The sequence below is a fragment of the Protopterus annectens genome, chromosome 1.part2 (assembly GCF_019279795.1).
Source record: "Protopterus annectens isolate FY-2018-M chromosome 1.part2, PAN1.0, whole genome shotgun sequence".
In the NCBI taxonomy this organism is placed as follows: domain Eukaryota; kingdom Metazoa; phylum Chordata; order Ceratodontiformes; family Protopteridae; genus Protopterus; species Protopterus annectens.
In genome coordinates this window covers 231,483,151-231,505,855 of record NC_056727.1, presented here as the reverse complement: position 1 = coordinate 231,505,855, position 22,705 = coordinate 231,483,151, and the positions used below count along the sequence as shown (strand labels likewise).

Sequence of the window (22,705 nt, the reverse complement as noted above, 5' to 3'; positions counted from 1 at the left end):
AAGTAAGGGCATTGCCTTCAGAAAAAGTGAAGTTACCACCTCCCTGTACTCTTCACTCATTACGCCAATAATTGAGTACAACATCCATTTTGGCAGGTACCTTTCAAAAGCACCTGCAGCAATTGGAAAGATCACAAAAGTTCCTCAAAGACAATTCAAGGTCTTCAGCAGCTATCTATGTGGATCAACCAAAATCACTGTCACTTTATTCTGTTTCATACAGACTACTCAGAGGCGATCTCTGCTTTGCACATAAGGTGATCTTGGACTCCGCTTTACTGGAAATGCTGCACATCCGCAAGTCAAATGGCACACAGGTTACTCGCTGTAGAGACCTATACCTGGTATGTTACAACAGTAGAACCTGCTGGGCGGACAGATTTGTCTCCCAGAGGTTACCACACCTTTGGAATAGACTCCCACTTCACATCAAACAGAGCACCTCATTGGACCTCTTCAAACACAATCTGGATTGGATGAGCACCCATAAATTCACCCTGGGTGTTCCACCAGTGTCCCCCTTGGACAGGGGCACTACGTTCTGATCATGGTAACACAAGTAAAATCTGGCTAGGCTTGTAAGGGCCCTTGGTCCATTAACCTAATAACTTCCTATAATCCTATGAATTTCAAACCTTTTCGGATATAAAATGAATGAAGCCAAAACAAAAGCAATAGTGGTAAAGTATGTACCAACATACAAACTGGTTCAGCAATATCCAAACTTATGAGGACATGATAAAAATATTTGGATTAAAAATTATACCGATGTGGCACCTGAGGATATGTGGGAAGAGACCAAACAAAAGATAATACAAAAATTGAGAAAATGGAAGCTATGCTGTATGGATACTGACAGTAAGATACAAACAAACAGTTTAAAATGTTTTTAGTGCCTTTAGTCTTCTATACAGATCAGGCATATTTTTATCAACCAGAGGAAAAGTTGTGCATAGTAATGAATGTAAGAGTTGAAGGATGTTATCTGGAAGAGGAAGACGGCAAGAGTCAAGTGGCATAAGCTTATGCTTCCAATAGAACAGGGCAGATTGGGATTACCCAATTTCAGAGCAACGCAGTTAAAAGGCTCCTATACATAACACAAGCAGAAAATTATAACTCAAAATGGAAAGAGATTCTGAAGAAACACGGGGGAAGTTCAAGTAACAGGGAGAGACTGGAATTTTGGATGCAAACATTTAAGGAGAAAAATAATCATACAGAATATTAGAGTCATAAAAGTAGCAGAAGATATTCTAAGAACCAAGCCAATACGGGAATGGAGAAAGGAGATTCTGCTAAGAGAGGTGACTGCCATTAGGGATACAGACAGCAGACAAGAAGGGGTGGGAGTATATTGGAGAAAACTGGCAAAGGTACCAACGTACTTGGAGCAAATAACTAGATGGGGAAAGGTAACAGAATGGGAAGAAGATCTCAGAGTACAGGCAAAGAGAAAGAAATGGGGGGGTCTTAAAACGAAAGAGAGGGATAGGTTCCTGACCCAGACACTCCCCATACTCTGGAATAGACTGCCCATACATATTAAGCAGAGTGCCTCCATGGCCCTCTTCAAAAGGAACCTTGACGATTGGATGGGAGATGGGAAATTCACCCTGGGGATCACGTCAGTCGCCCTGCTAGACAGGCATCCAGGGAAGTAAATATTGTGGGAAGAAATATCCAGGGAATTGTTATGGCTAGGCTTGTCAAGGCCCCAGGGCCGATAGCCTAGTACCAACCTATGATGACCAGCACTGGTCGAGATCTTAGTAGAATCTAGAACAGAAGGGGCAGTTAAGAAAGGAATTAGTACAGCATATAAAATATTGCATGACAACTATAAGAATCAATCAGAAGAGGTTAGGAAGAATTGAGAAGAGAGATTTGATAAGCAATTCACAATGAAACAATGGGTAGATGTATGTGTGTCTCCAAAATATGCAACAAAATCCAGAAGATTTAGGATCTTTGCCTGGAAGTGTTTATATAGATAACTTTGTACCCCAAGCAGGCTCCAAAGAATCTTTCCTCAGGTAGACATTAAATCTTGGAGATGTGATAGGGAATAAAGATGCAACTGGGAACATATTTCTGGGAGTGTAATGAGTTGGCTGACTTTAAAGATTCCCTGCAGACTGCTCTGTCAGACATACTGGGCGAACAAATTGGACTGACTAGGGAAATTATTTTTTTGAGCTATGACAAGAGTTGGAATTGCCTAGACATAGTAAAGCCTTGCTGAGTCTAATTATGATGGCTGCCAAAAAAGCAACAACTAGAAAATGGAAATCAAAGTCTTAACCAGATTTACTAGAAGTAACAAAAATAGTAAGATAGGTAAAACAACTGGAACTAGAATCTTTTTAAAAGGGTAAGAGTAAATTACACAAGAAAAAATGAGAAACGTGGGACCACTACATACAAGGGAGGAATGATGTTTAAAGAAGCCAGGATCTGAATGAGTGAGCTATGCAAGGGTTGGCTGACAATGACTGGATATATTAAAAGTGATGTATAATGTTTGCAGCTACAGTTGTGTTGGCACAATTTGTAAGATACAAATATTTGCAACTGAGATTGTGTCGCTATTTAATTTTCTTTTATATAAAATTTAAGATTTTATTAAATTATCATGTGTGACAAAAATGTTTGTTGTTAAAAAAAATGCACATATAACTTCAGAAGCGGTTCTGAGGGGCGGAGCCTAGATGGCCAACTGACAGCAGTGAATTTTGAGAGCTCCATAAACTAGTATAATAAAAAACTGTCTTTCGGCTTTTCCCGGTTAGGGGTCGCCGCAGTGGAACTCCGGTCCGCTAATGATTGGCAGTAGATTTTTACATGCTGGCTTGCCGGGCCTAACGCACAACCTTCAACGAAGGAACGCCCATTCAAGCATGTCGACACACAGAAGACGCTCTAACTGAGAATCTAATAATATAGGAAAATGTTATTTTCAAGTTTAAAACGTCAAATCTATAGATAAACTAATTAAATATCAATTTTGATTAAGATATACAAAAATGTTCTTGTCAAGTAGCTAGAAGATATATTGAGTCACTGAATATGAACAGCATGTTCTTGTCAAGTAACTAGAAGATATATTGAGTCACTGAATATGAACAACACAAGGAATTCTCATCCAGATGCTGCTTTGAAAAAAGAACTGCAATTGAGGACATCTACCTTACCGTAACTATCTTTGAAGATGGATGGCTTTAAAAAGGATTTAGAAAACCTCAAATTAAATTCTCAAAAACAGACAGATACTCTTTAAGGAACTATTACAGCAACACCATACAAAAATAAATTTAGAGACTTCTCTAAATGACATTGAAAGGAGACTCAAAGTGGAAGAATTCCAAAAAGAATTTCTGCTCAACAAAATAGATGACTTGGAAAACAGGAACAGGAGAAACAACATAAGGATCTTTGGTCTGCCGGAAAACGCTGAAGGAGAAGACATTATTTCATTCATAACCTGGATTCCTGAATATTTAGACTTGAAAGAGGGACTTGCATTTGGGATTGAAAGGACACAGAGCACTGAGGAAACCTGCTTCTAACTCAACAAACACACCACCACCTAGATCCATAGTTATAAAATTCTGGACAAGGAACGAATATTAAAATCTGCTTGGAGAAAATCACCCTTAAAATACATACAATCAAAGCCTGATAAGGTTTGACAATGATTATTCTTCCAGAATACTAGAACACAGGAAAAAAGTCTGGCCAATAATAAACTGTTGAAACAAAACATTAAAGCACAGCTGGCCTTTCCAACCAAGACAAAAATACTTTTTGCCAATGAGACGAGAACCTTTAATGACTTAGAAGAAGCTACTATATTCATCAAAAAGAAGATAGCATCTATCCCAGAAGAAATGGAATGGATGGCCCCTACTCTTAAAAGAAACAAATCACTGGACTGATGCTAGAAAGAAGAAAGAAAAGAATGACTCCAAGATAGCTATCCCAAAAAATAACTCTTACAACTACATCTCTCAAATTATCAACTGATATGGTACATTAACTTGCCATCTGTTTTTATTTTAAAAAGGGAGGGTTTCTTAAACTGAGAAAAAGTAATGATTTATTCAGAATGTTCAGAGTCCACTAATTCTTCACCTGGGTTACTATTTACATTATATATAAAGCCAAACAAAGCAATATATAATATAAACATAGAAGTTTCTATTCCCCTACTTGAACTCAATGAATACTTATCTTGTTCATTTTTCATTACTTTAAACTATTATAAGTTAAAAACAATTAACTAATTCAACAAGGTACCATTCATCAGAGTTAAGACACAAATGTAACAAATTAACATCATATATAATATCAGTAACAGAGTGTTTTGAAACAAAAAATGCTGTCATGGAGACTAATCCCTTCTTCAGTTAAACTATGATTTAGAAATGTCATATATCCTGGTTAAACAATAGTAGCAAGCGCTTAGAACAAATGACATAATTATTCTGTCTAAATAAAGTTAATATCAATTATGGCAGGTATCACAGCTACGAGTGTTGTTTGATCAATCCTGATATGGTGTGCGTGGATGCAGCAGTGTCTGGCAGGTCTGTATTATATATCTGAAGCTTCAAAATTTCGAACCTCATATGTTCGACAACATATGAGCGAAACTTGAAACCTCGAAAATATATATATGTAAATAAATAAATAAATAAATAAATAAATAAATAAAACAACTTACCATAACGCTCTGAGCAGGGGGGAAAGCCCCCCTGCATCCCCCCTACTTAAACATACCAACTTCGAGACCGTACTTCAGTGTAGAAAAGGCACATTATCCCATTCTGAGCGTACGTGTCTGGCAGCTGTTGTATGTTGCCATTTTCGTCTCTGGGAAGATGTGGGTTGCAGCTTGTGATCAAGGTTTACTGATGCTTGTGTATTAGAATGAGACATTTGGTGTTTTAGCCTGGATCCCAGGGAAGGGGTGGATAAAAATGTGATTTGGGATATTTTGGCAGAGAATAGTTTGTTTATACATCTGTTGAGTGAGAGGTAGGAAGGCTGGAAGAAATCTCTTGTTGTGGCGGCTTGCTGGGTGGTTTTTTTTTTGAGTTATTGTAAAAGACTAAGAGCACTTGGTCTTTTGCAGAACCCTCTGCAGTGGTCTGGGAGGTCAACTTGCTCGGACGTGTTGGGCATATGGGGATAGCCGATTCTGGGGGAGCTTGGGGTTGCCGGGAAGTGCTAGAGAGTCATCAAATTTCCTTTGTGGAAATATCTGTGGGAATGGAAGGTGTGTTGAGTGGTTCACTGGCAGAGAGGCCACTGCATGGAACAGGATGGTAAAACAGAACAGGACAAATATTGGTTTGTATATTTTAAGAACAGCCTGGAAACACCACATGAACTAGTGAATGGTATTCTTGCAAAACCGGATGGGTATTATTGCCCATGCTTGAAGAACTGATATGAGTGTATGTAAGGATGAAAATATAACAAATAAGAAACTAGAAGGGTCTCATAATTTAAAATCTATGGACTGTATAAACATGCTTGGAAGGAGCCAATATTAAGAATAAGCATTACAGCTTGTGGTCTCTCAAATAACTAAGCAACAGCCAAAAAAAAAAAAAAAAAAAAAAAAAAAAAAAAAAACCACAATAGTTATGTACTGTATGATTTTAGTAAAATTGGACATAAAATATATAATCATTATATAAAATGAAGCAGTCTGCTGAATTTAAATATTAAAAGACAGGATTTAATAACATGGGGTTGTGTACAATAACACTACTTCTTTAACTTGTCATAAATGACATACACTACATTGAACATCAAAGGGAAGCATGAGGATTTTCTCGTACAAGTAAATATGCATAACAAGTCATGTAATTCCTTTAACTTGAATTGTAGTTTTTGTAACCCATCTTGACCATATACAATATTTAAGCGGTTATCAAGGTAACCAATGTTTATACATGACAAACTGAAAGTTGGTCAAGAAAAACAATAGAAGCCTGAACTTGAAATGTCACAGAATGCAACTATCATATTCTGAACAAATAGTCCTAAAATTAACATTATACAACGACCCCCCCCCCCATTAATATTCCAAAATGTGCATGCTGATTGGTCAGCGTGCACGTTGTAAATCAGAGTTATAGTAATGGAAAAAAGGCCCAGTCGCCCGGACTTTTTCCATTAGTATAACTTTTTTTTTTTCCAGCAACAGAGAACACAAGATCTCCGTTGCTTTTTTCAAGACTGTCTTGCTATGTTAAATGGGTTTAACATAGCAAAACAGCTTTAAAAAAAAAAGCAACGGAGATGCTCCGTTGCTTTTTTTAAAGCTGTCTCGCTATGTTAAACTCCTTTAACATAGCGAGACAGTTTGTAAAAAGCAATGGAGATCTTGCTTTCTTCGTTGCTTTTGCCCACAGCTCTGATGTACTGCATAAGTACACGCATGCGCAGTACATCAGAACTGCTGCAGAATACCAAACAGCTGCAGAAGGGCAGCAAGGAGGCATTATACAATGCCATTATTTAAGAAAAGTAATTTTTTTTCTTAAATAATGTCATTGTATAACAGCAATAACCCACTTCTGGGTGTGGGTAATGCTGGATTTACCCACGGTTGTCTTTGTTTGGCCACTCGGGCTTCGCCCTCGTGACCAAACCACACCAAGTGGGTAGATCCAGCATTACCCACACCCAGGCATGGGTTATTGCTATAATAATCATTCAGTTTAACCTTTGCCGATTATACAAAATAGAATGTTGCCATTTTAATCTAAAAACTTTCAGTATATGCCAAAAAATGGCAATTTGTGAATATGGAAAGGGAACTTGTAATTATTAATCACAATAAGTGAATCTGTTGTTTTTAACCTATAATTTCTCTCATTTTATAATAAGAAATGACATATGAAAATCCTTATGTGTAGGAAATGGGGGGGGGATTCACAGATAACTAAAATGCACCAACTTTCATCAATGTTCAAATAAAACAAACTTGATGCTTTATGTTAGCAACTAACAAAGTCATTACTTAAATGCTGGCAAACAATGAACTATAACTTCTGATACATCTAGTAAAATACATTGTATTATAAACATTAGGTATAAATATTACTACCATCTATTTATATTAAGTAATAAGTTTTGAAAGACTTCATCAGTAAAGGGAATATGTTAAATAGCTGTGTGCTATAATCTTTTACTGAGGTTTTATATATGATACAGCCTACTTTACTATGATTGAATTGCTTGTTCATAAGTGTGTACTAGGCTAATGGCCCTGGAGCCTTCACAAGCCTAGCCCATAGGATTACCCTGGCATCGTGCCAACCGACCTTAGTTCCCAGTGCTTCTATCAAGTAGAACCACTGGAGTGATCCCCAGGGTGAAGTTTCTATTTCCCATCCACTCATCACGATTCCTCTTGAAGAGGGCCAGTGAGGCGCTCCGCTTGACATGTATGGGAAGTCTATTCCCTAGCATGGGCATTCTCTGGGTTATGAACCAGTCCCTCCAGCTTGTTCTGCTGATTGCGGTAATGAGGTTGAGGTCTCTGGAGCATGTAGTGTAGAGGTTTGGGATTTCTTTAGATGTAGCATTTCTAACAGAGCTGGACCAGACGTGGCTTTGTAAGTCAAGCAGAGATCGCCTCCAAGTAGGTGATACAAGACAGAGCCAATGCCCTGGACCAGTGCATCTATCTTTCATGCAAATATTAATTGCTTATACAATAAGTAGACATTTATATTGTATTAGAATTCTGTCTAATCTACAATAGTATTATATCTGTTCATAGGTTGGTACTAGGCTAATTGGCCCTAGGGCCTATACAAGCCTAGCCATAACAATTCCCTGGCTATTTCTTCCCAGAATATTTACTTCCCTGGTCCACTGTCCAGCAGGGTGACTGACGTGATCCCCAGGGTGAATTTCCCATCTCCCATCCAATCGTCAAGGTTCCTTTTGAAGAGGGCTAAAGAGTCTCTCAGCTTGACATGTATGGGCAGTCTATTCCAGAGTATGGGGAGTCTCTGGGTCAGGAACCTATCCCTCCAGCATGTTTTGTTCATTGCGATGACCAGGTTTAGATCCCTGGAGCATGTGGCTCTGACGGATTGGGATTTCTTTAAGTGTAGCATGTCCAACAGCACTGGGTTTGACATGGCCTTGTATGTTAAGCAGAGATCGCCTCGGAGTAGGTGATATGTGACAGAGTATAACTGGAATTTTTGTTTAGATGGTCAGCATAGGGCATTTGCTTTAGGCCTGTGATTCTTTTAGGGAGATATTTCTGTGGCCTTTCCAGTTGTTGCAGATGTTTTGTGAGATACATATAGGACGGAGTGTTATACTCTATAATGGGTCTAATGAGGGATAAGTACAGTGGAACAATGACCTCCTTTTTTCTGGATGAAATGCCCTTAGTGATGAGGTGTGCCACATAGCTACAACAGTCAGGAAATCCTATCAAAGATGAGACCACTGTCCACCTGTGTCCCCAAGTCCCTTATCACACTTTCAATGTTTAGTGTACTACCACTTATGTGGTAATTCATGGGTACATGTTTTTTCCCAAAGGGGATAACTATACATTTCTTGGCATTAAGCTTGAGCCCATGGCTCTGGCACCAGTCATCTGTTTCTGTAAGGCCCTTTTGTAGAATATCCACATTATCTGGGGATTCAGTAATGGCTCCCAGTTTGCAGTCATCTGCGAACTTTGTTAGCCAGAGTCCTTTAGTGCTGGCCTGTACTTCAGAGAAGTAGATGCCAAACAAGAGCAGTCCCATGACTGAACCCTGAGGTGCTCCTTGTCTGGAGCTGGATTTAGAGTTTGCTACTTTTACAGTGTGGGTTCTGTCAGTAAGCCAGTTGACAACTCATCGAGTGACATAGGGATTAATGCCCAGCTTAGTAAATTTATCTATGATCTGTTCAAATATAAATATTGCTTATTCCTATTACAAATGTTCTCCATATGATGATTCAATTTATGGAGCTCAGATGTTCTGGATTGTCAAGGTAGGAGTGATAATCTGATGTTTATCCATCAGATTAGAAATGATTTTCATTCCATAGCCAGCGCAGATCTTAGTTTTGTTAACATTTATTTCACAAAAACATTTTTAGTAAGCTTGACCAAAGCATTACTTTATTGGTAAGCACTCAAAGTATAAAACTGATAATTTCCTTTAAAAGATCAAATATATACTTTATTGTAGAAAAATGTTTAATAAATCACAATAAAACCAAAATACATAGTCTAAATAACCTAAGATTGATTTAACTTTATCGTTAAATACCAATGGCTTAAAAAATCCTAGCAAGAGATCAAATCTACTGAAATATTTAAAAATGAACAAAGCACAAATGGTCTTACTTCAAGAAACTCATTTTCAAAACAAATGGAATCCTAAAGAATATATGATATTGGCGCAATCCACTTATAAGACAAAGACAAAAGGGGTAAGAATTTTATGGAAAACAAATGTGATTAACCCAGAATTCATTTAAGTATGGAGATAAAGAAGGCCTTATGGCATAATAATAGTTAAATATAATAACCAAACATGGACACTAGCCAATGTACACTGGTTCCCAGGCATTGGAACAGGAACTGTTAAAAAAACAATAATTATAAAGGCAACTTAATATATGAAGGAGATTTTAACTCTATGTTTGATATTTCTGAAACTACAAATAAAAGACTGATGCGTACAACTGCTGCATCAAAAGCTTTAAACAAGTGGGTAGAATCATTTCATCCTGTCGATACTATCAAATTTAAAGATAAACCTTTGTTTTCCCATCAAGATCACAAATTTGGTACCCAAACTAGAACAGATAAAATATTTGCTGCCCATGGTTTACACTGTAAAATCATTAATTTCTCAATCACTCCCTGCACTTTTTCAGACCACAATTCATGGATTCTAAAACTTCAAAATGGGTACAAACCATTAATCTTTAACTCTGGAATTCCAGCGTATACAAGTAAAATTAAAAAGTTCACACCCTGGTCATCATCTGAATTACAGTTCGTCTTAGACATTAATTACACCAAAGAGATAAATAAAATAATGATATGGGACTCATTAAAAGCTTACATATATGGTAAAGCCCTAACTTGGTATAAAAAAAATCAGAATGGAATTCTGAATTATTAGCTCTACATCATTTGGAGATCAAAAAGAAAGTATTAAACAATAAATACAATGAAATTCTAACACATAAAATAGTTTAGCTTTAGAAAAACTAAAATTAATACCTTGGCCACTTCTCCCAAATATCTACATAAATTTATCCGCAAGAATCAAAATACAATCAAAAGTTAATAACATTAAAAGTATCTTCCATGAAAGAAAAGGGAAAAATGTCTCGGATATAGGAGACATTCCTGATGTGTATAGAAATCACTATACGGAACATTTCCAAAAAGAAAAGTATACATATTTATCAATTAAATCTAGATGAAAAATGTTCTAATATAAAAAAAATAGCAGAAAAATTCAAACTAGATCTGCAAGCACCCATATCCTACAAAGAAATTACAGATACAATAAAAGAGGGTAAAAATAATAAAGCTCCAGGTATAGATGGCATAATTATGGAAATAGATATATTTATTTATTTTACATTTGTTGACCGGGCTAGTCTAACTGGATACATGTCCATTTTCAGCAGAGGCCCGGGGAGAAAAGCTCCAAGCATCAGCAGTGACAGAATACAATATATAGTAATAGTCAAGTGAATTACAGTACATTGTACAATTTTGTTCTGACCAATGTAGCCAGAGTCATTTAGTAGGTTTAAGCCAAAATCAAATACAGAGAGCAAAACATTTTTCTTTTCAGTACTATGAAGGAAATTAATTACAGATAGGTGACACAGAATAGTAGAGTAGAGAAGTATAGAGAGAGCAAGAAGGGGAATGAGATATCAGTCTGGGTTAGAGCAGGGACAAAGCCAGTGAGTTTTAAGATATTCTTTAAGATGTTTTTTTTAAAAAGAAGAGTGGAAGCAAGGGTGGAAAGTTCAGTAGGAAGCTGGTTCCAGTTTTTACCTACTGTGTTGGTGAAAAGTGAGTCCCCAGCTTTGTTTTTTTGATTTAATAGTGGAAACTAGAAGCTTATTAGCCGAGCGTAGTGTGGCAAGATTTTTGTAGGGTGTAATCAGATTAGTGAGGATAGGGGTATTATTAGGGAGGTAAAGGATCTTATGGGTGATAAGTTGTTGACAAAGTAGTTGGCTCTGCAGTTCTAGCCATCCCAGTTGTTTGAGGTTGAGACAGTGGTGAGTTCTAAAGGGGGTGCCTGTGGCAAATCTGGCTATGTTATTGTAACTGGTGGAAAGTTTGGGGAGGTTGTTTTTAGATACATTGGTATATATTGCAGAAGCATAGAACAGGGTAGAGATAAGGTGGGTCTGGGCAATAGTCATTCTGGCTGAAGGGGTAAGGAAGGGTTTGATTCTGTAAAGGGTGCCTAGTTTTTTGTTGACAGACTTTATTGTAGAATTAATGTGGTCATCATAGCTAAGGTTATCATCAATTATTACTCCCAGTAGACGGGTTGTAGTGTCTGGGGATATGTTAGTTGCATTGTTAGAGGTTATTGTGAAGTGCAGTTGAGGTGACTTATGAGTAGGAGCAAAGAGCAATAATTTTGTTTTTTTGGGGTTCAGGAAGAGGCAGTGTTGCATGAACCAATTTTCAACACTGTTAAATACTGTTTGGGTGAGGGACTGGAGAGAGGTTATGGACTTGGCTGGAAAAATTAAAGTAGAGTCATCTGCATATTGTACGCAGGTGGCTTGAGGAATTTTGGTATGTAGATCGTTAATAAACAATGAAAAGAGTAGAGGTCCTAAAATAGAGCCTTGGGGTACTCCAATGTTCACAGGGAGGGATGTAGAAAGATTAATATCCCAAAGTACTGCTTGCTGTCTGTTTTCCAGATAGGATTTAAACAATGTGAGGCAGAGCACCTCGCTGGCCTTGTTCAAGAGAAATCTTGACCAATGGATGGGAGATCGCAGATATACCCCAGGGATTACCTCAGTGTCACTGCTCGACAGAGGCACAGCAAAATAATGGGTATAGTTCCCCATACTAAAGGGGTGGCGTAAGCCACAAAACTATGGGCTAGGCTTGTAAATGCCCTCGGGCAGATAGGTTCATACTAGGCTATGAACCTATGAATTGTAATGCTTGTGGATGAAGTGATTGGGCTTTTAGTATGTCTAAAAGCATGTTATGGTTCACCATATCAAAGGCTTTTGAAAGGTCAATAAATAGTGCAGAGGAAAAAGTGTTGTTATGATTTTTGTTTATGGAGTCATAAAAGGATAGCAGGGCAGTTGTTGTGCTATGGAATGGCCTAAAGCCATGTTGGCAGTTGGCAAGTAGATTATTTTGGAGAAGGTGGTCAAGTAGTTGTCTGTGTATGCATTTTTCCATTATCTTAGCTATTGGAGGTTATCCTTGAAAATATGTTATATTCAAGGATTCTGTATATTTGCAACAAAAAGGCGTAGCTATGGGCATGTCTAGTGCCAATAGCTACGCCAATATAGTAATGGCTCATTGGGAGGATGCTTTTATTGTGAACAGCTTTAGTCAAGTACTTTATCGGAGATCTCTTTTTACTGTGGGATGGAGATGAGCAGTCCCTTATAGAATTTCATGCCTTTTTAGATTCAACCACTCCCTTTTCGAAGTTCACTTTAAAATTATTCTAAAACCTCAGATTTTGTTGATATCACCGCCTTTCGAACAGCTGAGGGTAGTCTCTCTACCAAGACCATCAGAAAGAATTGCTACAGAAATAACTACCTCCATTGAAGGAGTATGCACCACCCCACACATATATACCACAATATAGTTAATAAGTCAAGGACTGCGGCCATCTCAACTCAATGTTAGTTCATAGATTAGTACTAAGCTAACTACCCTTGCGAGCCATTTTAAGCCTTGCCAATTATCCCTTGTGAGACTCAAACCCTGCACCTTGTGTTTGTAAGGCAAACACCTTAACCATTAGGCCACCCTCCCAACCACTCTGATTTCTTCAGAGAAACTTCTGCTTTACAAGCTAGGTTTGAGATGAGGGGCTAATAGATCTGAAGTTGATGTAGTTTAAAAAAAATGCATCAAGTCTGAGAAGGGGTGAAGGTAAACCTTATTACACAGAAGGCCCTTGGAATAAACGAGTAGTGAGAAAAACTAACCATGAGTTCCTATTACACACTCTAGTAATATCAGCAAAATAGGAGGTATTATAGAACAACTGGCAAATACTCACCACAGATACCAATGTTACATCTGTGGTGGGTAACAAACCTAGCTGTGTGTACAAAAACAAGAAATATTTGAAGAGAATGTTATGCTACCCAAAAGTTCACAATGAGGTTCTCAGATCCAATATTCCCTATGGTACTTTACCATGCTCCAAACATAATTGGTGTAGATATATAGGCAGTACTGATGGATTTTTACACCCTGACACAGGTAGATTTTTAAGGTTTAATGCCAAGGCAAACTATGACACAATGCATTTAGTTTATTTAGCCGTTTTACTGAACTTTGAATTTTATTGGTTGTGATTTATTTAAATAAAAATTGACCGATGTTTTTTTTTTTAACTGTCTGATGAAGCGGCATTGTTAGTCATGAAAGCACTCACACAATAAACGTTTGTTTTCTATGCTTTCGCTCTGTCTTGGTTTGTTTCATCAGTATTTTTGTTTAAATTATCATCGCTGTTGTGGTGGTCTCAACTGGTAGAACATTCATTCCTCTGGTAGATTTGCTTCTGCTACGTACATGCATGGATACCAAAATTAACAGGAAAAGAACTAAGAATTTGTTAGTTTTGTTTTCCAGTTACTGAATATAGTCATAGGTCACAATTGGACTAATAGCCCTACAGGGCCTTCTTAAACATAGCCTGGCTTCCCAAAGGGGAGAATCAAACCTTTCACCTTGCATCTGTAAGGTAAAGAACTTTAGTGTTAGGCCAAACCTCAATTAAAAATGTACATAGAAGCTGTATACAGAATAACCGCTCTGTAGTAGAACACATTTTGTGTGTAAATGATTTACAAGAGTGCAAGAATGTTGAACATAAAATTATTTCATATAAAGTTTAAAAAGGATTTTGTCATGATAACCCATAAATATGTTGTGCAAGTTGTTCGAAAGATCGACAAAGCAGCAGTATAAATAAATTGATAAATTTCTATAAAAATATATACATACACAAACATATATGTACATATACAACACACTCGTATCTATTATACACATACACTCACATTGGTAATCATTTCATGTCCAATAATACAAAGTGGTGCCAATCTGTACTATTTTTCCAGTCACAGTGGTTAACAGAAACATTCTAGTTCAAGGCAATCCACTTATGACAACAAAAACAATGGAATAACATCATACTAAAAACTGCATCAGTTGCAGCAACGAATGAAGACAGAAATCAACCCTATTTCTGAAACGGCTTCACGTGTATATTTAGTGCATTAAAGCACCCTTCGTATGCATGTTAAACAATGCACTTTAGTAATTAATGCAGTCTTAAACAGCTATCCATTCTAAAGCCAATAAAATGCCCAAGCAAGTGGCACTATACTGCCCTTCTGGCCATCCATTCTTTATATTTTCTTGTCCCCACCCCCCTTTATCATTTCCTGTAAATCATTCATGCATAACATACCCCCTAATCACAAACAAGGGGCTTAAAATAATTTTCTTTCTTTCCATGTTAAATGGTGCCTGTTATTGCTTATTTTTTGCAACAAGACAGTGAGGCAGGTGTTCTCTACATTCTCTCAGTCATCCGTATCCACTTCAGTCGTAAATATAGGAGTATAATTTTTCTCACTAACTGATCAGTAAACATGCAATAAAATACCAATTTACCCAAAAGGTAAGTATACTGAAGTAGATACTTTTTCAGGGTGAACTGTGGGTGTGGTTGCAGTTAACAAGCACAATATTTGCTCAGGATGAAGATCCTAAGATTTACATTTCTTCAGAAGTTATTAATTATGTGAAGAAAATGAAACATCTGTGTTAGCATGACTGGCAGTAGATTTGTGTATATTTTCAGATTAACCTGTATTGTATGCCAGCATGTCTAATTGTGAAAATGTAAATAAGTTTTTAAAATGTTGAGTATCTCCCAGTTTCTCAAAATGTTTAAAGAATATGTCCATGTTTTAATACATTTCTAATTGCACGGGTTTGTGAGGGAGATTCTAAAGTACAAACTATATGTGGAGAATCAGCTGAACAGTAGGTGATGTCATTAGAATGTTCCTGGTTGCTAGGTGATTATTTGAACAGCTGCCTTATTTTTAAAAATAAGACAGTTGAGACTGTTGAACTGAGCAGTTAGCGAAGAGTGGCAATCACAGCGCTGTGGAGAAAATACCCAGAAAAAAGGACTCACGAAAAACTGTAAGCCCGCCTTTGCCTTGCTGTTATGTCTTAGATTAGATCACGGACAGTATTCTCTAGTTAGATTAGGAAAGTTTAGTTATTTAGAGAGAATTTTTCTAAGATAATGGTCTTCTATCTTACAGTTTAATGTTATATTTCTGGGGACTGAATTCTGTTTTTTATTGAAAGTTATTGATTTACATTCTTGTAATCATTTTATTTATTATTAAAATGTTTTTTCATTACTTTACATTGGGGCTGCACAATCAGTGTGTTCTTTAGAAGCAGAGAGTGTTTATACCTGTTTGATACTCCCCAGGTCACCTCAAATGCCTGGTTGCTTCTGGTCATAGCTATCATTTATCTTGATATTTAATTTTTAATAAGTGATCACCAAGGGCGTGTAGGCCTATATGACTCTGGTGGGGTGGCAGTCTTTTACCATTTGTGGGGAGGGGACACAGCTGGAAATCTGTGTCAGGCTTCCCATAACTGTTTCAGTGTGTGAGATTTGAATTTAGAGTGTGAGTGAGTCAGACGTCTTAAACTGGAACACATTGCTCAGACGTGCATGATAAAAGGACTACATTTGGGGTGGACAGAGGTACATAGTCCATTCCCAGGAAAAGAGGATTTTCCTGTTGTTCTCTTAAGGGAAATTGTGAAATTTTACTCATGTTTTCCATGATGCTCCCACAATGGAGTCAGTGGTGAGGATTGAGGCTCCTTAATTACTGACCCAGGTTTTAAGTGGGGGACGTCACTTATTGGTGGCAGTCTGGTGAGATACTGGCCAGACGTTACAAGTTACAAAAAAACAACATTCTTTGGTCAGCCATATCGGATACACTTTTCATTGTCATTTTGGTTTTGGCATGTTATCTTTATAAAAGCAGGAAGTTAGCTACTAGTTTCCCTTCAAGAAAAGGGAAATCTACATAAAATTAATAAGTTTTTATAGCAGAAATGTTCTGTATTCTTTTAATGTAATACTTAAATCAGTGTTGGTGGGAATACCACCTTAGAGGAATGGCAGTATTCAAATAAAAAACAATTTTAATTTACTAACCTGGAAAAAATGAACCTTCTCTAGAATCCTTCCCAAAGATAAAGTATCTCTACAGTGTCAGTCTACTTAAGCAAAAGAGGAATACACCAAGTTCTCAAAGGGTTTGGCTCACTTTAACAGCTGTGTCCATGTGTTAAGATTACACATACTTCATATTCAGGGAGATGTCACCTGTCATGGCACTATAGACATAGCAGATGTTGCCAAAATGACAACATACAGCAATTCAGATACTCCTAGTGCATTTCTGTCATGCCTTCAAGTCCTTTTACATACACTAACAGATCAGTCACAGGGCCCCTACAAAAAGTTAAAGGATGGAATAGCAGAAAGCACTACAAAGATCATCCATTTCTAGTAATGTTTCTTCTATCTTATCCTGCACCACTACAGGCCCTACCAAGAGATTTATACAGCTATCCAGAAAAGAGAATAATATATATATATATATATATATATATATATATATATATATATATATATATATATATATATAAATAAATAAATAAATACTATACACACATTATATATATATATATATATATATATATGTATATATATATATATATATACATACACACACACACACACACACACACACACACACACACACACACACACACACAAACACACATTACTCCCTCACGCAGGCCAGCTCTTTGACATCATCAAAAGGAAGCCTTTGGATAATTATACTGCATATTAATTTAATATTTTCAGCTACAAAATCCATTGTAAAACATTATAAAAACACTGCCATTTCAAACACTCAAGCTAGACTTTGACCAGATTACACACCAAACAGAACACTACAGCTCAAGCTGATGTCACTTTTAATCCAAAATCTCAGGAGAGATTCCTACACAATGACTTTTTATTCATTAACTCAGCAGGTCCACAAAGCCAACACACTTCTTTTCATGGACCACTATATCCAGTTTTCTAGCATCTGTCTTTTCAACTGTTGGTAATGGATGATCCCATGCAATGTAGACCATCATTTTCTATGATGCTTTGTGTCTCATGCTTCCAGTGTTTTTCAGCCACTTCAGTACCATAATGTTTGCACAATCCCCAGTGCAATAGTCTTACCACATAATTATGTCTTTCAGGATACAGTCCTTTTGCCATTAGTATGTCACAATCAGCAACGAGGTGTGCAACCAGTTCTGTTTTACAAAACCTACATTAAAGTCAGTTTCTCACACATGTTCAATGGACTTTTGTAAAACCAACTTATATCCGGTTTACTTCTGTTATACTGCATGGATCTCTATGAACAGTCCCAATTACTGTATTCATTTGTTTAACCAAACTTTTGACTTTTTGGGTTTCATTGACCTTCTGCAGACATATCTTAATATGTCCATTTATCTTTATTAAATCAAGCAACTCTTCTCTTGGCCCAACACATCTTTGTGACAGGTGCACTGATACAGAAGAACTTTTCTTATGCATTTCTGTTCAATATTGCCATATACATCAATAACTAAAACACCAAAAGCAAATACAAAAAATAAATAATATGGATAAAATATTCCGCCAAATATGCCAGCAATCTTACTGCAAATGTTTAGTACAGTAAACATATTTGATGAAGTAAAGAAAAGCTTAAGAATGTGACGTTCAATGGAAATGTGAAGCAAAAGTATAATGTTGGTTGTTAGCAATATTAACAGAGAAGGAATGGAGTCCACTTATGGGATACATTTTCCCATAATCCTGATGCAAACCCCAAACTACAAACATAGCATAAATAATTTCAATAATTGCAAACAGCTTCTTTGAAGATTACAACTACTATTCTTATCGCTTGTTGGTAGATGAGCAGATATGCAAATCACTAAATATTTAGTACACAGATCAAAGCAAACACTTTCAAACGTATCATTAAATCTAACTTCCAAACTACAAATTAGCATTCTTCCCTCAGTTTTCTGCATACATGATTCAGCACCTCAAAAGTTATCACCTATAACTCTCTGTACAACAAAACTTCTATAAGCCTTGTTTTTATTCTACTCAAAAGCATCACTACTACATTATCACATGAAAAGTGTTCTTAAAAATCTTAAGCTCTCGCCGTTAACGATGAAAAAAATCAAAGCCAACAGTTAAATAAGAATATGAAATGTTGCATACCAGGCACATACCAACAGTAAAACGTAAATTAAAACAAAACAAGCGTTCAAATGAAGATTTAAGAAAATCTTAACAGAGATTGTTAAATGTTTTTAATTATAACAAACTAATCTCAAATAGTACATGGATACTATTGCAAAGCCAATAAGTTACTTTACTAAATAAAGCTCTAACTCGTTGCAATCTGCAGACTTTCATGAACTTCAAAATGTTACTGTTTAATCCTGTTGGGTTTGATACAACGCAACAAGATCTACATGACAGTGAAGCCAATGGTTAATGGATTAAGTAAATATTCATTTGTAACATAATGGAACTGCCATTCTAAACCACAGCTAATAATCATTTTGATTTCATACTTAAAGTGTCAATATTATGTAGGTCCTCTTAGATAATGATCCATAAACAAGAAGAGTAATACATAATGAAATGTATTTTCTTAAAAAAAAAAAAAAAGCAAATAACTTTTTCGACAAAGAGGAGAAAAGGCCCAGTTTACCCCAAATTATACACCCGTCTCTTATGAGAGCTTCACTTTAATCAAATTAAACTGACGTTCAACAATACACAACTGCACACTTTTACTGTACCAAAACAATATAAATCGCAAGCTGTCATACATTCCTTCACTTAGCCAACCACCCAACTAATCTCTTTACTTCCTTAAACTCAAGACAATTATCCACTTTTGCCATGTGCTGCAAGCAATGACATCTTCAAAATGCATACAACTCACAGACATGAACTTACCCCAGTGCCGTTATCACAAACCACGACTTTTCTACCCTGACTATCCATTTTTAGCACCCAGGAACCTATAGCTTCCTTGGCATCAACTTTCCTTGTCGGACCGGATATCACCTGCTAACACTCCGACTCGAGCTACTTCCGGCGTATGGCTACGCATAATCTTGGCATGATGTTGCTCCTCCCAATTTGTACCCGTTGGCAAGAGTTTTAAGTGTATCTAAAGTGGAAAAAATACAGTGTAACCGTTTCGTGGTGTAACATTTCTGTGGTTGTGTAGATGAGTAATTATTCCGTGTTATGATTATTCTGGATGACTGATTTTTATCGCTTTAAGTATATGTTGTAATGGCTGCAGTAGGGACGTGGACTTTCTCTTTGCCCGCCGTGGAGAAAATGCGAGCTCTTATTTTAGAAGGTGTTAATTCCTTAGACTGTGTAGAAAAAGCAATGTCAGGTGATTATATATTGAGTAGAGATCATCCCATTTACATGGTAACTGCGCAATTACATGTTTTTTATATCTTAAACGCTAAGAAGACATCTGCAAGATACTATTAACAAATCCGCTGGTAGCAACTGTTATTTTGCCACAGCTGTCTGCTGTCTTGATCAGACTTTGGGATAGTTTGGCACAGTTACTGCTCAGAAGTGATTTAAATTTGACTGTTTAATCGTTGAGTTGTACACTTTTTTATATGTGATAAATATAATTCCAAACATGTAGTCAATCTAGGATTAGTCTTAAAACGTACTTGTCGTGCAAATGTCTAATACTCGGTAAATCGAAGTTAATAAATTGTTATGGTACTAACAATAAGTAGTAAACGCATAGATAATGGGCTAGTAGATGAAAATAGCCAGCTGTGCTTTACCTCATTTATCTGTGTGGAAGCTGGATAGTGAGCTGATCTGATCGCTTCATTCAGACCTCATCCCATTCAGAGGGGTACGTTTATAGCAAAGTGCTAAAAACGGTGCTTTTAGACTGATGGCATTATGAAGAAATATTTTTTTCTAATTAAAACTAGTGATTGTTCCACGCTTACTACAGTAATGGTTCACATAGGAAACCTAGAGCACAGTACTTTGCCATTAAATACATTTTCACGGTTAATCTTGTTATTGTTTATCAGAGACATAACTTTGAAGTCATACAAGTTTAAACAGCATCTGTTCACCATGTGCGCTTGAAGCAGAGACATACAAAGCCTCATACAGCACCATACAAAATTCTGTCTGTGAAATTGATTCTTGAATTCAGTGTTACAGATTTCTACTCTAAATGATTTGTTTACTTGGTAGTAGTCCAATGTTTTAATAGCAGATATGGATCACTTACATTATTATGGGCATAGTTAGTATGTATCCGATAAGCTGCTAATTTTTCATGAAGTATGCCGGAAAGTTAAAAACTTAACACTCGGCAATGTTCAGAGTACAAGAGTACTGGCCACTCTGAACAAAAGAGATGCTTTCAAACGTTTAGGAAATAATGAGATTGTTAAAAAAACAAGCCGATAAGGGAGGGGCGGTGTTAATTTTAGATAAAAGTATGATGCATGCATGTATGGATTTTTAAACGATAACACAACTTTAGATGCTATTAATAGAATGGCTATATCAAGAGTAATAAGTAATATTAGTATGGCGATGTGAGATGTAACTAAATAATGACATAGGCACTGATTTTATTTAACCTTTTCACTGTCCCTAGTCCAAGGATACCAATAATATATGGCTTGTCAAAAATCCACCAAGATTTAGTGCATCCTCCAATGAGACCTGTAGTATTGGGGGGAGGGTGGATAACAGAACCTATTTCACACTACCTACAGTTTATGTTGAAAAGTTTTTAAACATAATCAAAAGTTATATCAAAGACACTGAAGACTTCTTGACACAGTTATACACATGGCATCCTGACTACAGTGATAGTTTCTTTTTGTTACATTAGACATAAAGTCATTATTTACAGTAATTCCAACGGGGTTGCATTGAAGGGGTGGAGGCAGTATGACAATTTTTAAATGAGAATGCAGACTTATTAAATTAAATAGGGAAATAGGAACTATATGTGAGCTACTAGAGTTAGTACTAGAGGATGTTTTCCTATTCCATGACTGTATCTATTGTCAGAAGAGGGGTGTAGACCTGGGAACACCGGTAGCGAACACATATGTGAACATTGTAATGTCTAAATGCAAAAATTAATATATTTACAATGAGTTGTATAAAAGTAAATACTATTTTATAAACAATTTGTCGATGATGTGTTCCTGCTTTGGAATAGTGTCGCTACAGAACTTCTAGCTTTCGTTGAATAGTTAAATCAGACTACTAGCTATTTAAAATTCACTATAGAAAACTCTGAAGAAACTATTAAATATTTAGATGTCAAATTAGAGTGGTCTAGCCACCAGATTAACACCATGGCATATAAGAAAGCAGTACAAGCAAACAGATATATACATAGGAATAGCTTGCATGTGCCGCATGTATTTAAGAGTGTGATAAAAAAATCAGTTCATGAGGACTAGCCATTTGAATACAGACATTAAAGAAAACTCCAACCAACTATTGGGAGGGTGGCCTAATGGTTAAGGTGTTTGCCTTGCAAACACAAGGTGCAGGGTTTGAGTCTCACAAGGGATAATTGGCTAAGCTTAAAATGGCTCGCAAGGGCAGTTAGCTTAGTACTAGCCTATGTACAGAATCTATGTACAAGAAGTATCTGCAGAATTTCAGATGCAAGGGTATGATTTAGAGATTTTACAGCAAATACAAAATTATGTTCTAGTAAAAAGAGGAGATAAAGCTATGCCATATTTTTCAGCTAGGTCCAAGGATGCCACAAGTTCTACAAGAAATGGAATGTCTGGTAATATAAGATATTTAACAACATACAATAGGAAACCTAAAGTAGTGAGAAATATAATAAAAAAGAATTGAAATATTCTTACAAGTATGCCTGAAATACAGAAAATTGCAGGCGAGAGACCCTATTGCATATAAAAATTGTTCAAATCTAAAGTCACGTTTGTGTTACAAAGATTTGAAACATGAAAGCTTGTAACAAAAGAATAATACCCATGCTATAATTGTACATGTTGTAAAGACATTGAAATATATAATATTTTTATCCATCCGAATGCAATGAAGAAATTTACATTTAATAAATATGCTACATGTAATACTTATAACATAGTTTATGTAACTACCTGTGTGCAGTGCTCGGCCTTCTATATAGGCAAATGTAGCAGAAAGCTAAAAGACAGGATTAT

The 22,705-nt window shown here is 36.4% G+C and overlaps 2 protein-coding genes across 4 annotated transcripts in view; one reads left to right on the top strand and one right to left on the bottom strand.

Annotated features, from left to right (window-relative positions):
- Positions 1 to 19,579, bottom strand: part of ACTR2 (actin related protein 2) — an 848,078-nt gene extending 828,499 nt beyond the window's left edge. For both annotated transcript variants that reach the window (XM_044055728.1, XM_044055739.1), the window contains exon 1: positions 19,425 to 19,579. In XM_044055728.1, coding sequence (XP_043911663.1) covers positions 19,425 to 19,472 — 48 coding nt within the window. In that variant the 5' untranslated portion in view covers positions 19,473 to 19,579. The remainder of the gene's footprint in view (positions 1 to 19,424) is intronic.
- A 4-nt stretch (positions 19,580 to 19,583) lies between these two features.
- LOC122788853 (N(4)-(Beta-N-acetylglucosaminyl)-L-asparaginase-like) overlaps positions 19,584 to 22,705 on the top strand; it is an 802,551-nt gene continuing 799,429 nt past the window's right edge. The window contains exon 1 of one of the 2 annotated variants that reach the window (XM_044055760.1): positions 19,584 to 19,878. In XM_044055760.1, coding sequence (XP_043911695.1) covers positions 19,770 to 19,878 — 109 coding nt within the window. In that variant the 5' untranslated portion in view covers positions 19,584 to 19,769. The remainder of the gene's footprint in view (positions 19,879 to 22,705) is intronic. The other variant, XM_044055752.1, reaches the window with a different exon arrangement.